This window comes from Podarcis erhardii (genome assembly GCF_964252035.2).
Source record: "Podarcis erhardii genome assembly, chromosome: 12".
Classification (NCBI taxonomy): Eukaryota; Metazoa; Chordata; class Lepidosauria; order Squamata; family Lacertidae; genus Podarcis; species Podarcis erhardii.
This window is the reverse complement of record NC_138513.1, coordinates 21,536,204-21,551,272: the sequence shown is the minus strand read 5'-3', so window position 1 is coordinate 21,551,272 and position 15,069 is coordinate 21,536,204. Positions and strand designations below refer to the sequence as shown.

At 41.0% G+C, this 15,069-nt stretch overlaps 1 protein-coding gene across 2 annotated transcripts in view; it reads right to left on the bottom strand.

The window, feature by feature from the left end:
* MINDY3 (MINDY lysine 48 deubiquitinase 3) overlaps positions 1-15,069 on the bottom strand; it is a 42,581-nt gene that overhangs the window by 20,613 nt on the left and 6,899 nt on the right. For both annotated transcript variants that reach the window (XM_081882280.1, XM_081882281.1), the window contains 6 exons: positions 14,484-14,541; positions 13,123-13,296; positions 4,635-4,686; positions 3,384-3,498; positions 1,926-1,999; positions 1,469-1,548 (listed from right to left, as the gene is read on the bottom strand). In XM_081882280.1, the coding sequence (XP_081738406.1) occupies positions 1,469-1,548; positions 1,926-1,999; positions 3,384-3,498; positions 4,635-4,686; positions 13,123-13,296; positions 14,484-14,541 (553 nt within the window). The remainder of the gene's footprint in view (positions 1-1,468; positions 1,549-1,925; positions 2,000-3,383; positions 3,499-4,634; positions 4,687-13,122; positions 13,297-14,483; positions 14,542-15,069) is intronic.

Below are 15,069 nucleotides of genomic sequence, written 5' to 3'. Positions count from 1 at the left end.
AACTCTAAAGTTATTTTCTTAGAAAATAAAAAGGAGAGTAAACATGCACCTGGAATGCTCACAGGGATATAATTTTAGAGAAGGGTCAAACAGGAGAAGAAAAACAAGTTGGCAAGGAAAGGGTTAAGAATCACCCAAAAGTACTTTTTGTTTGTTTCTTTGTTTAAAAGAGTGGCCTTTGGGACTTCATTGCAAACATCATACAATTTGATTTTTAGCCACTTTTGCTAAAAAGGAATACATTAGTACCCAATCAGGTAGGTACTACAGACCCCGTTTTTCAAAAGCCAAGCCATAAAAAAGGATATTTCTATGGTAGTTTTTGTTATGTTTTGTTATGTGAGTGATGCCATGAAACTCTGGGTAGGTTGCACAGACCTCCTGGGGTCTGCAGACCACCAGTTGGGAACCAGTGCATTACTGTATTGTATCTAGGCTGTATCTGAACATTACAGAAAAAAGTCAGGATTATCAGCAACTCTATACCGATTTTCTACATTGTTAATCTTGAAATTCTGGAAAGATGAAACAAACTACAGCACTACATTTTCAAGTTTCCTCATCCTTTTTCAGTGATTCATTTATAATCAAATGGCTATATATGGCAATATACTAGGGACAAGCACTCTGTGGGCAAACAGATCGTGTTGGGTGGGGTGGGGGGAGTGACATGGGGATTAAATTAGTGAACATTTTACATGTTTTTATTTTTCATTCTACTAAGAGCATAGTTCTAGATTCAAGGAAGAATTCTATCAAGATTCTTATAAGCACATTGTCAAGGAGCTTGATTACATGAAACCACTACCAGCCTTCCTATTTTAAGATATAAATGCTTATTAAAGGGGAGACAAAGGCACTGCATAGCTATCCCACAGTAAATATCTTGTGCAATGTCTTTCATAGCAACTAGATGATTTTGGAGAAGTTTACCCACATTCTAAACACTTCACTTATTTTTCTTCCTTAGGACCTACTGCCATCTTGTGGTAAACTAAAGAGTACAAGTTTGCTTGTGCTGTACAGACGCTTCAGGTTACAGACGCCACTAACCCAGAAATACTACCTCGGGTTAAGAACTTTGCTTCAAGATGAGAGCAGACATTGCGTGGTGGCGGCGGCGGGGCGGCGGCAGGAGGCCCCATTAGCTAAAGTGGTACCTCAGGTTAAGAACAGTTTCAGGTTAAGAACAGTCCTCCAGAACGAATTAAGTTCTTAACCTGAGGTACCACTGTATACAGTACTGGTAATTAGCTAACATGGGCTAATGCTGACTAGAATTTTGCAGTCAAGTAGTATTTTAAAGTGGACTAATATGTCAATATACATAAATAGACAAAAAGAAACACAAGCATTCGTATAAATCCATAGCTTTAGTTTGTAAGAACTATATACAATTCAAATGCAAAACATTTAGTATATCTCTTGATGCTGCATCACAACAAAGTCATATCAAGTACAAACTTACTCATTCCTGAGCATTCCCTGTCTCCATCCCAGACGTTAGATACTGCATGCCCCGTCAACAGCAGGTTAATTAAGCTTTGGCTTAATATGAAGAAAACAAGCTTTTAGATTTGCAATTTGCATTAACATTTTTCTAAACAAATTTATTTTGATGGCACTACAACTTTTTTCTTGAAAAGCACATAGGGAGATAAAGCAAGCTACAACATGCACTTAACTTTCTTCAGAAGGTCTAGGTTCAATTTCAGTTCATCTGGTATAAAATCATACCTCTAACACAATGGGTGCTAACAATATGAGATGCTTCCAGATGAAATGATAAAAAACCACTGTCCTACATATTCACCATCACTTCCTTTGTAATTAATAATGGCTGAAACGGTGTTTCTAAAGTATGATTTGTTCAGAAAACAGGCAGTACTTTCCTTAAGGAAAGTATAGGACTAACCAGAGCTTACCTTCCATGACCATACACTGGATCTATTAATGGCTCAGTTGAATCTTCAATTTCATTTTTTATGTTTTCAATGCCCTAGAAAACAGGAACGCTTTCTGGTATATTTACTGGCATAGTGGCCACATCTTCCTGCTAAGAAATATTTTTTTTTCTTTTAACAAATAACCAACCCTTAACATTTTGTCAACAAACCTAAATATTAGTATCAGGAAAAACTGATACATATGGTTAGTTTGCCCTTCATTTTGACTAACTTGTTCCAGCAAGATAAATGAATTGCCATTCAGGCTGTCACTGAACAAGAAAAGGATCAAACTGGGCATAGGACAGAGGGGCACATGCAAGTCTTGGCCCCAGTGATCCTAAGAGAAGCCAGCTGCTGTTTAGATCTTTGTAAAATGACCCCAAAAGTCTGAATGAGTTAAAAAACACACACACCATATTTTTCCGGGTACAGTATAAAACGTCCCCATGTATAAGATGACCCCTATTTTTTTTAACTCAAAATTAAGAAATTAAGTTGTTTAGCTTTTTGGGGGGATGGGGAAAGTCACTTCCGCCAATCGCTCACCCGCCTGCCCGCCACTGCCAATCGCTTGCCACAGCCACTGCCGATCGCACACCTCGCCGCAGCCGCCAATTGTCTGCCCACTTGCTGCAGCTGCCAATCGCCTGCCCGCCTCACCTCAGCTGCCAATCACTTGCCCAATTGCCACAGCCACAACCAATCGCCAGCAGGCCTTGCCGCAGCCACCAAACACCCGCCCAATCGCCGCTGCCAATCTCCTGCTTGCTGCTGCCATTAATCACATGTCCCCCCTTTGCATTCACTATGCCTAATTTTTTTTTAAGTGAGACACTGCTGTCACACACACTGTGAGGTTGGGAGAGTGGGGTAGGCGTAGTGATTCTTCATTCTTTTGCTTAGTGTATGTGCAAAGTTTTTGTGTCAGCGTTGCGACGATAAGTTCTTTATTTTTCTGTTTGTTTTTGTTCACACGTTCTTGATTTAATTGCTTAGAAGCAGCTCCCACAACTCAAAAACCTGTTAAGCCAGGGTTCCTACTTGCAGGGAGGTTTCACAGTACATTCAGTCAAATAAGCTTAAAAATGCCCTTCAAACCTATGCACTGATCTAAGATCTAAAAAGCAGCTGGCTTGGGGACGCCCCCCACCCACCCCATCCATGATTAACAAGTGCCTATACAAAGCTCAAGGTTCTCCTACAGTGTAAAATTAACAGTTTACAGTATTAAAACATCTAATTGTAGATTATGAAACCAAAATGGGAAGATCAGGCCAAACAACAGGAAGTTAATATATATGCCTGCCTCATGCAGGCACACACATGGTACTGAAGGTGATGGGATGGAGGAAACAAACCCCTTTAATCCCCTTCCTTCCTTCTTCTTTTTCTGTTAGTTTAAGAAAACAAACATTTTTAAAAATAGAAACAAACCTTTGTCAGTATCACAGAATACAGAAAAAGCAACACTCCAAATTTGTTTGTCCAGACTGAATACTGATTCCAAACTGCTTCTTTGAAATCAGGAAAGCTTGTGAATGACTGCTTGCTGAAGATTGAAAAGAAAAGTCCATTAGACATGGTACTGAGCTTTGACAGAGTTCAATTTTGTATTTGTTAGCCGACTAGCAACAAAATGCAAGATAACGTAAGGTGCAACTGAATGCTTAAGGCATGCAATAGTATCTGTGACCAATACATTTGCAACACAATTAGCAGCAACTGTCTTAATGGAGAAAAAATAATGGTTATAGCATGTACACAGTACAAGTAGTGTCAATATGGCAGCACGCGTCACAATTTTAGAAGCCTGGTTTTGATTTTTCACCTGAAAAGTTCTCATACGACAGTGAAAATTGGCAGGTGTTAGATTTAGGTCATCACAACTTTAATGACTACTTAAAATTTTGTTCTTGTTGGTAAATACACAATGGGCAGATAGTAGCATTTGCCCTTATAAACAAATATTCTCAAATGGCAAACGCCTAATTAAGCTAATAGCCCCATATTGAACTGAGTTCAGAAAGCTGTAAGTACAGAAGACTGCATGCCTAATGCTGTGCTTACACAATGTTCCCTTCCATCACAAACCCCATACATTCAACTGGTGGTGTAAGTTCAGGTGCCCTTTCTTCACTCCTCCCTGGAGTCAAATTGTGCAGAGAGAATTCACTTAGATACCTCTCACAGCACAGGCCCATTGACATGTCCTCAAGTGTGAATCACTGATTAGTGGGATTATGGGTCTGTACATCTTTCATTCCCAACTTAGCTTTTGAGCATCTGGGAAGTGTAACCTGAGTTCACGTTAAGATAGATACTGCTGAATTGTGGTGATTGAGTAAGAAACTGGATTGCTTAAAACCATGCAGTTTTTTCTAAATACATGTGGCTCACAGGACAATTTTGTATACAGGCCACTTGAAATGTTCAACCATGACTCTTCTAAGCTAATGCTGAAATAAAATAAACACCTGAATTAAAGCAGCAACAAAATCAAGTTAAAATTACAGATTTGGATAGTCACAGTTGTTTTGATCTTAAAGCAATAGCTTTCTTGAGCCTAATTATCTTTTAAACCTTGATGTTTAACTGCATTAAGTATGAGGCTTACACCTGAAAGAAGTTTTGTTTACTGGGGAATTACAAGATAGTGTATTTTAAGTGTTCCAACATGTTACTTACTGAATTAATGAATGAAATCGCTCAAAGCCAAGCTCTTCGACAGCCAAGGCAGCTATACACAAGAGACACTTTTCAGCACTACACATGGCAAAAAGTGACACAAGAAACACACAGCAAGCTAGAATACTTCCAAGTCTTTCATAATTTAACCCCAACCCCCACCCTCTTTTGGACCAATTTCCACTTGTATAGTTACATGGCACAAGCCAATTTAATGTAACCCAGTTAGGTCTCCACAATACAGGTACAAACAATTTAGCTATATTGAGTCTAGACTAGCAAACCATTAGTTCAATAGCCTTGAAAACTTTCAAGTTTTGCATAAATTATGACAACCACGGCAGGGAGGTCACCAACTGCAAGCAAAATGAACACACAATTCTGCTATTTGAGTAAATTTTCCACAAGAGCAAGCGAGTAGTTATACAGATAACTTCAGAGCAGAACCGTGTTAAGACAGCTGTATTTCATTCCATTTCTCTCAACACATTTTGCTTCAGAACAACTAATTAGAAAAATGTATTTTAAGCAATGCTCTTTTTAAAGATAACTATCCTCTATTATTCTACTCAAGTATGTGTTAAGTAACCCAACAGTAGGAAAAAATACAGCATTTAGTGCCTTCCTAGGTTCAGACTTTATACCACCTTTCCCTCATCCTCTGTAATTAAATTAGAAGTGGGTTTTTCCTTTACCCAATGGATGCCTTGCCAGTTAACTAATGTGTTACCAAGTATTAGTGAAATGGGCTCAGCATAACATCATACCTGCATGGGAACCACATATATGTTGCTTTGAGTGACGTGAGACAGAATATAATATACAGTGGAACCTCAGGTTGCGGACGTAATCCATGACAGAGGCACGTCCACAACCCGCAGCTTTTGCATCCTGAAGTGCCGTGTCTGCGCAGGTGCGATTTGGCACTTCTGCACATGCGTGAAGCGTGATTTAGCGCTTTTGCACACGCGCAAGGGGCAAAACCCGGAAGTAAACTGATCCGGTACTTCCGGGTTTCCCGCAGTCCGCGACCCAAAAACACGTAACCTGAAGCGGCTGTAACATGAGGTATGACTGTAATATAAAACTCAACAACAACAAAACTAGGCTATTTATAGAAAGATAAAAATACACCCACTAAAGAGGAATGGGTAGTCAAATTGTGTGAGTACTTGGAGCTCGCAAAGCTGACACATGCAATAAGAGATAAACCTAAAAAATTGGTGAAAGAAGAATGGGAATGTTTAATTAATTATTTGAGACGGCTACAGCGCCGGTGGCAGATAACTCATTCTGAATCTGACCGGACACGGGTTAGAGCTCAACGTCGAGCCTACCAAGTGGCGATAGCGACGGCGAAGAAGACTTTCTTCACCGCCTCTATTGCATCTGCAGAAAACAGCAGCAGGAGACTCTTTCAGGTGGTTCGCAATTTAGCGGAACCACCTGTAACATCGGGGCCCAGTACGGGCCACATGTTCTCCTGCAATGATTTTGCAAATTTTTTTGCAGATAAAATCGCTCAGATTCGGGAAGAAGTAGACTCCACCGTGGGAGCAGGGCCGGGGCGGGAGAGTGCTAGAGTCCTGTCTGGTCAAGTTGTGTGGGATCAATTTCAATCTGTTACCTCCGAGGATGTGGACAGGCTGCTTGGACGAGTGAAGCCAACCACCTGTCTCCTGGATCCTTGCCCATCCTGGCTTATAAAAGCTAGCCGGGAAGGACTGGGCGATGGGCTTCGTGGGGTGGTGAATGCTTCCCTCCGTGAGGGAGCCTTCCCAGACCCGCTGAAAGAGGCGGTTATTAAACCGCTTCTTAAAAAACCATCTTTAGATGCGGCCACGATGGCCAATTATCGCCCAGTCTCAAACCTCCCATTCTTGGGCAAGGTGATTGAGCGAGTGGTTGCTGAACAACTCCAGGCACGCCTGGAAGAAGCGGACCATTTGGATCCCTTCCAGTCGGGATTCAGGCCTCATCATGGGACTGAAACTGCCTTGGTCGCACTGGTTGATGATCTCCGGCGGGCTAGGGACAAAGGTGAGAGCTGTTTCCTAGTTCTGCTGGATCTCTCAGCGGCGTTTGATACCATCGACCATGACATCCTTCTGGACCGTCTTGAGGGGCTGGGAGCTGGGGGCACTGTCATACAGTGGTTCCGCTCCTTCCTCCTGGGCCGTGTTCAGAAAGTGGTGGTGGGGTATGAGTGTTCAGACCCCTGGCCGCTCACTTGTGGGGTGCCTCAGGGTTCTGTCCTCTCCCCCATGCTTTTCAACATCTACATGCAGCCGCTGGGAGGGATCATCAGGAGGTTTGGGCTGGGTGTTCATCAGTATGCAGATGATACCCAGCTCTACCTCTCTTTTAAATCAGAACCAGTGAAGGCGGTAAAGGTCCTGTGTGAGTGTCTGGAAGCGGTTGGAGGATGGATGGCGGCTAACAGATTGAGGTTGAATCCTGACAAGACAGAAGTACTGTTTTGGGGGGACAGGAGGCGGGCAGGTGTGGAGGATTCCCTGGTCCTGAATGGGGTAACTGTGCCCCTGAAGGACCAGGTGTGCAGCCTGGTAGTCATTTTGGACTCACAGCTGTCCATGGAGGCACAGGTCAAATCTGTATCCAGGGCAGCTGTTTACCAGCTCCATCTGGTACGTAGGCTGAGACCCTATCTGCCTGCGGACTGTCTCGCCAGAGTGGTACATGCTCTGGTTATCTCCCGCTTGGACTACTGCAATGCGCTCTACGTGGGGCTACCTTTGAAGGTGACCCGGAAACTACAACTAATACAGAATGCGGCAGCTAGACTGGTGACTGGGAGCGGCCGCCGAGACCATATAACACCGGTCTTGAAAGACCTACATTGGCTCCCAGTACATTTCCGAGCACAATTCAAAGTGTTGGTGCTGACCTTTAAAGCCCTAAATGGCCTCGGTCCAGTATATCTGAAGGAGCGTCTCCTCCCCCATCGTTCTGCCCGGACACTGAGGTCCAGCTCCGAGGGCCTTCTGGCGGTTCCCTCACTGCGAGAGGCCAAGTTGCAGGGAACCAGGCAGAGGGCCTTCTCGGTGGTGGCGCCCGCCCTGTGGAATGCCCTCCCATCGGATGTCAAGGCGATGGACAACTACCTGACATTCAGAAGACATCTGAAGGCAGCCCTGTTCAGGGAAGTTTTTAATATGTGACATTTTAGTGTATTTTTTATCTCTGTTGGAAGCCGCCCAGAGTGGCTGGGGAAACCCAGCCAGATGGGCGGGGTACAAATAATAAATTATTATTATTATTATTATTATTATTATTATTATTATTATTTAGGGGATAAGGGCTCAGTAAGAAAGATCTGGCTATGTTTAAAATGATACCGCATAGAGAAATGCTCCCTGATACCAAGATGAGGGATTCCTTTGGAATGCAGATAGAGTTAATTGATAAGAATAATGATCTGTTGTGAGCTTGACGGAAGTGTATAATAGATGAGCCTTCCTGCTTTGGCTCATCTTTCTTTTTCTTTTTCTTTTTTTCCTATTTTTCTTTTTTCTTTTCTTTTATCTCCCCCATAGTTGTTATGTACTTCGATATTTTTTGTAGTTTTTTTGTAGTTTTTTCTCATTACTATTAGGAAATTTCCTTTGTAATTTTGGTTGTCTATATTTATATGTACCTGTTTAAAGTAAAATAATAAATAATATTAAAATAAAACTCAACATCTAGGAAAACTAGTGCAGAAACTAATGTTATCTGTATCACTGTTAATATGGGGTCTTAAGGAAAAGGTGACAGCGGCAGCTTCTGCAATTCTTATTACATGACAAGAATGACAAGCCCTCAAAATCAGACTAGCAGCCTTACTGCTGTGGTTCCCAAACTTTCCCTTCCTCATGGAACACTTGAATGTTGAAGAGAATCTTGGCAGACCATTTAATTATTTTTCTGCCTGCTGTTGCAATTTATAATGTGCTGTGCTTAATGATCTGATTTTAAGTGTACTTTTACAGACATGCTTTGGACCACCTGAATGAAGCTCAGGGACCACCAGTGGTCTGCAGATCACTGTTTGGGAACCCCTGCCTCAGTGAAAAGTGTTCTAAAATTAATTACTGCACCAATTAATTATTGCACCAATCACATCCAATAAAACCAATTAAATTATGAACACCACAACCTGAGGGACTTATGATATAAAGGTATTTCTGAACCTGTGAATTAGCACTATTACAGTCAATGAATGGCAAACAAATCATAGTTGTGCACAACATAAAGCAGATGAAACAAGTAGACTTTGCATTGGCAATCTGTGGACCAGTTACTGTTGCCAATTTCACTGACCCTGCTGAACTGAATGGAATGGTAAGAACAGTATGTCAAGAGATGGACTATGATTAGAGGAACACAAGTACTGTTGAGAGAAACAGTCCTGTATAAAACAGGAAGGTTTGAATTAGGTTGCCTGATTCACTATTTAAGGAAGTATAAAATGGGAAATGGGAAGCTTTAATATAAAGTATCTGTACAAAAAACATGATTTACTAAAGTTCCAAGGGGTTGTTTTTTTGCAGCAAACAACACACTCATAAAATGTATTAGGGCTCTATGGTTACTAGAAAAAGAATCTGTTTTAGTTTAGTTTCATCAGAAGTGTGTAGACAAACAAGGGAAAGTCGCAGACTTTTCAGCTAACAGTTTTCCCCCCATATCTGTTCGTTGGGGGATGAGGAAGAAACCACAAGTCCTAAAAATTTATATAAAGATATTGCCCTGGGTCATAGTTTTTCAGCCACAGAAGACTCCAGTATGTATGCAGAGAAGCATGTGAATGGGAAGGTAAAAACTGCCAGTTTTCCCTTCCAGCAGCACCCCTTGGGCCCTTTGGGAGGCTGCCACCAGAAGGGGGAGCTGAAAAGGCCTTGTGAGGAACACTTTTTGTGGTACTTTGCATATATTCCTAAATATACATGCCTTTCTTCCTACAATAAGTTGCAGCTTCAAAATTGGTATGCATTGAGGAAAATGAAATTTGAGTAAAAGTCAAATACAAAAAACATGCCTGACGGGCAAAATGCAGGCAGGTGATCTGGTGTTAGTGTAGAGAGGAAAGAGAGGAAGCAGAAAGTTACAGGTGTTTATTTTCCTTACAAACTAGCAGAAGGTATTCTGTATAGCAAGTTTCAATATTACATCCCATTTTATGAACTCAAGGCCAATTTCTACACTGCATTTTACAGTCACTTTGTGCAACCAGGAACTCAAGTCAAATCCCTCCCTCAAATTTAATTCACTGTTTGACAGAGACAGCAGTGTGAGAAAGAATACCAGGCTAAATCTTAAAAATGACAATCATCTTAAAAATACTATTCATACCTTTACAGTGTGTGTGTGTGTGTATAAGAGTGGGTGTTGAATGTCTGTCTATGTATACAAGGCTTCACAACTTGAACCTGGCCACCCAAAGCCTCCTCATCCCTGCCTTTCTGAAGGGAGCTACAATCACAATAGGGCATTATGTTTTCTTATTGCTCCAGTTTTGTAAGCCTATTGCATAAATGCTAGTTATCCAGTACTGGGTATTACTTGTATCCTTATTCCAATATGTCTTTTCTGTCCTATCCTGCCCCTTGCAGTCCCTGTGGTCCCCCCCCCAAAAAAAAAATAACTCCAGAGGGTTGGGAGACCCTCCAGAGCAGATGGGGATTTCCCATCACACCTACTGGTGAGACACTGGAACTTTCCTAAGATTTGAAGTGGGTTTCCACTACCCAAAGTCAAGACTGAGTAGTGTCTGCTGGTTTTCTGACATAGTAAGCTGTGGCTTATCAAAACTGAAAGAGAAAGCTTCCTAAGTTCTTCTTGTCAGCTTTGCTAGAGTGGAAAAGCAGCATGTGAGCAGAGTGGGAGGCCAAACTCATTCATATAATGCTAAGCTATGGTGTAGCATTACATATCTGAAAAAAGAAGGAAGTACATAGGACAATGGACAGGACAATTCTGCCAACTGCTACTACTTAAGGGTCTAAAACTGATAAATGATATTATCAATCACTTCATGGTCACTTTCAGCAGCAGGCAAGCCAAAATGCATCCAAATGAGACTTTTGGTTTTGGGCTTAGCTACCAAATGGTGGTATTCAGTACAATCCAAAGTACGGTGATGAATCATAGTGAATAGAAATAATTTGGGACTGCCAGACAGCCTACTAAGTGGCAGAAGCAGCAGTGGCAGAAACAGCTTGCCATGACCATGGTACATGTTGGCAGTAGTGGTGACAACCTGCAAGGCCTTGTGGTGGCACCACAATCAGTGGCAACTTGCGAGGCCTTGTGGTGGCAAAGGGAGGGGGCAGCTGTAGCAGCGGCAGCCTGCAAGGTGGTGGTGGTGGCACAAACTGTGGTGGCCTGTGAGGCCTTGCAGCAGTGAGAGTGAGTGACTGCAGTAGCGGCAGCAGACTGTGAGGACTTGCAGCAGCGATGGGAGGCAGTGGCAATAGTGGTGGCGGCCAGCAAGGATGGGAGGTGGCAGCAGTAGCAAAAGTCCCTGTTGCGATGCGTTTTGACTTGTCTGCTGATGAAACTGAGTGTATGATGATTGATAATATTGTCATTTATCCGTTTTAGACCTCTTTAGTAGTAGCAGTTGCTTGGACATTGTCCTGTTTGCCTCTGTATAGTTCTACCCTTATTTCAGACATTGTGGATGATTCCAGTGTTTAACTAGTGATGGCACTGCAGTATTTAGCTGATGATATTGTGAGGTTTAGCTGGTGATAACATTGCAGTGTTTAACTGGTGAGTTATTGTAATGTTGAAAACCAGTTATTGCCTAGCCCTTACAGAGATTTTGATTCACGATACACTGCCAGCTCAAATATTATGAAACAATGATCAAGCTGGTTTTGGACGATATGTTGATGTATCACCCAGCCCTACTGTAAGGAGCAAGAGCAAGTCCCACTATGTGAGCAGATGCCCACCTGTACAATGTGAGATGTCACCAAAAGTTCCCTGTATTGAATAAGTGTGGATTTGCTTGTTGGTTTTAAAAGCCAGACTCTTCGCATGTACTTAGAACCTGATAATGGATAATGGATACTGAATACTTGTGTTACCAATATTTATTAAATATGTGCCCATTCTGTTGCAATTAAATCAGGAAAGAATAGAAAAGTACATATCACGAGTTGCTGAAACTAAGCTGGTAAATGTCACACAATTATGCAGAAGTCGATACCAGTGATAGGAATGTGGTGTTCTCTTTTACTAAAAGGTACCCATAATAGCACTTTTCAGAATGTCATAGAATTATAGTGGTTTTCCAGCATTCTCTTTTTAAAAGTAGCTTTTTAAATAAGAATAATTTGAACTGCAATAACATGATGATAAAGTGTATTTATGTGAGGGGGAAGGTTCAATTTCGCCTTTTATTTTTATGACCCATGTATGAATAAATTTACTTAGAGAAAATGTTCTGACAAGAATATCAGAACACTAATCTCATGCAAGAGTCTTCATAGCAACTCTCCTCTAGTGACTGCCCATTGTGAATGACCTAATGATATCATATTAAATTGACTGCAGGTGGAAACTAAACAAATGTGTAAAAATTTAGCTCAGCCGCTCTGAGCCCGGTCTTGGCTGGGGAGGGCGGGGTATAAATAAAAAATTATTATTATTATTATTATTATTATTATTATTATTATTATTATTATAATAAAATAACCCAAAGTAACTATGGAACACACAAGGGTAGTAAGATAAATTTAACAGTGAAAAGTCATTTCCAAATCACTCACACTGGTCCTCTTCAATTAAGTATATATTTAATAGAACTGACATTTGATCAGTCGATCAATCTTATGTTTAATAAATATTAAACTGATGAAAATTTGCATATGAATACTTCTGAAATTCTTAAATTATGCACATGTCACATGAAGCAGATAGAGGAATGCCTCTTCAATATTATGCCTCACACCTACAGCATTTCTAAATTATTGTATCAGAAAAATATTGCTATACAGTCTGCTGCCTAATTCATTAGGGGCACCATTTTATTAAGTCAAAATGTGTTTATATAATCCAAATATTATAAACCTAATATTCAATAGCTAAGGGTTGCCCAGCACCATAAAATGGGATGCAACACTAGGCTTGAGTGTTTGTCAATGTCCTTAGATCAGGGGTGGCTAACCTGTGACTCCTCAGATGTTGTTGAACTACAACTCCCATCAATTTGAACCAAAATGGCCAATCATCAGGAATGATGGGAATCAAGTTCAGTGACTTCAGGAGAGGGGATGCTGCACAGGTTAGCCTGCCCTGCCTTAGATCAATGGGACTTAAATGAGTCTGTATTGAGCTTAATTTTTGAAACTGAAGAACAACTAGTGCCAGGATAAGAAGTCTGGTATACAATAAAAAGCATTCTTAAAAACAAAATAAAGCTTGTTAACAAAACCAAAGCAGTGTTCAGAATCATATTACACAAGGCATATCTTACAAGGCTGGTCCTCTTGGTGGCTTGACTCAGCAGAACTCTCAGAAATACTAGCAGTTTCTTCAGCAGTCCTTCCTCTTCGCCATGTTACCAAACAGTATGATTCTGAATTATCAGAGGAAGCCAGTTCCAAAATATCACTTAAGGTATGACAGAGGAGATTCTTCTGCTCTTCCTCTGAAATATTCAAAGTCAGAACAAACACAAATTTTGACATTGAACTTGCATGCAAAACATCTGGCAATGTTCATACTACTCAGGGTTTTCCTTAAACTCTGGCAGCTTTAAGGCAGGCTAGGAGAAGGATTAGCAACTGGTGGTTTCCAGGTCAAATCTATATCTTGAGGCTACCTAGACACCTAATCTACCAGTCCAATTTTTCTATTTAATTCAGCAGGGACAGGAGGATAAGAGTACGAAAATGGAACAAGGGAGGCATGATGCGGAGCAGAAAAGATCTGTTTACAATTCATGTTATGATCACAATACAAATGAGTTCAACCTTAAGAACCAGTTTTTCTTTGGCAGATTCCAGTTTTTTCTAGGGGGAAAACTACACATACACACAATTAACTTCTACTAAGCCTTAGAAAATCAAGGGTAATGGGCAAAGGTTCTTTATTCATCAGAGTTCCAAGTGCCTCCACTTATCCCAAATGAATACAATGATCAATGAGGATAAGTCCACCTTCTCCAGTCTTAAGATAAGAGAAACAAGTTCAGCAGAAACAGTAAGACAAACTGTGTAGTAAGAATAAAGAATATACAGTGACTTTTCTGCCACTTGCCTAATTTACATGACAATTCCATTTGCAGGATTTTGACTTTCTTGAGCCCCACTTACCGTATTTTTCGCCCCATAGGACGCACCTAGTTTTTTGGGGGGAAATAAAGGAAAAGCCTGAGATTCCCCCAACCCCAGCCCCCAGAACAGGCTGCCGCCCCAAGCCTTGCGCGCCTGGCGGGACCTCCCGCCGGGCACGCGAGGCTTGCGGATAGCTTCCTGAAGCCTGGAGAGCAAGAGGGGTCGGTGCGCACCGATGCCTTTCGCTCTCCAGGCTTCAGCGAAAGCCTGCATTCGCCCCATAGGACGCACACACATTTCCCCTTCATTTTTGGAGGGGAAAAAGTGCATCCTATAGGGCGAAAAATACGGTAAATTTTGTAATGCTGAATTCTATATCCTCTATTTCAAAATCATCAGCAAATAATGCATTTGTACACTAATTGTAACATCAAATTACTGCAGAAGCATACTGCTAATAGCTCATGAATAATAGTGAACTATAATTTAGCTTAGCACTGTGTAATTTGCTGGCAAGTACTATATCAAAACACTCTTGTGGAGGTAGGTTTATGGTTACCTTGACATTGTCTCCAGGTAGATTTCTCACAAGTAAAAAGCTTCTTCAGAAGGAATGCCTTATATTAAAGATAACATTGACATATCAGATATGTATGATTTGTTCTTCAGTGGTGCAAAGTATTCCATTTTCAATATCAGTTTAACTTCATTTAAAAAAAATAAAATACATTCCTAGTTACAGAAGGCCTTTTTCCCTATGCAAAGGTACAATTTACTTTTTTGCTCACTATCACTAAATTATTTACATAGCTACGGGATTAGAAATTGCTTAACTATAACAGCATGATAAATTTTCTCATGCAATTATATCATTCTCTCCGAATCTTACAAATGTTTGAAGCCTTTGATGGCCAATTTAGAGGACTAGATATCTGCCCCTACCTAAAACATAAAATGAACTTTATCAAGAGTTAAGTGCTGCAGGAACTCACGGAACAGGTTAGTTCTCAGATCTATATCTGCAACTTATTTAAGCAGGCATATTGATTTTATGTATTATATTAATGCTGCAGACAACAGTGGCTCAAAACAGCAGCACTGGTAGTGTTCAATCTGTACTACTTCAACAGAGAATAATCACCTAA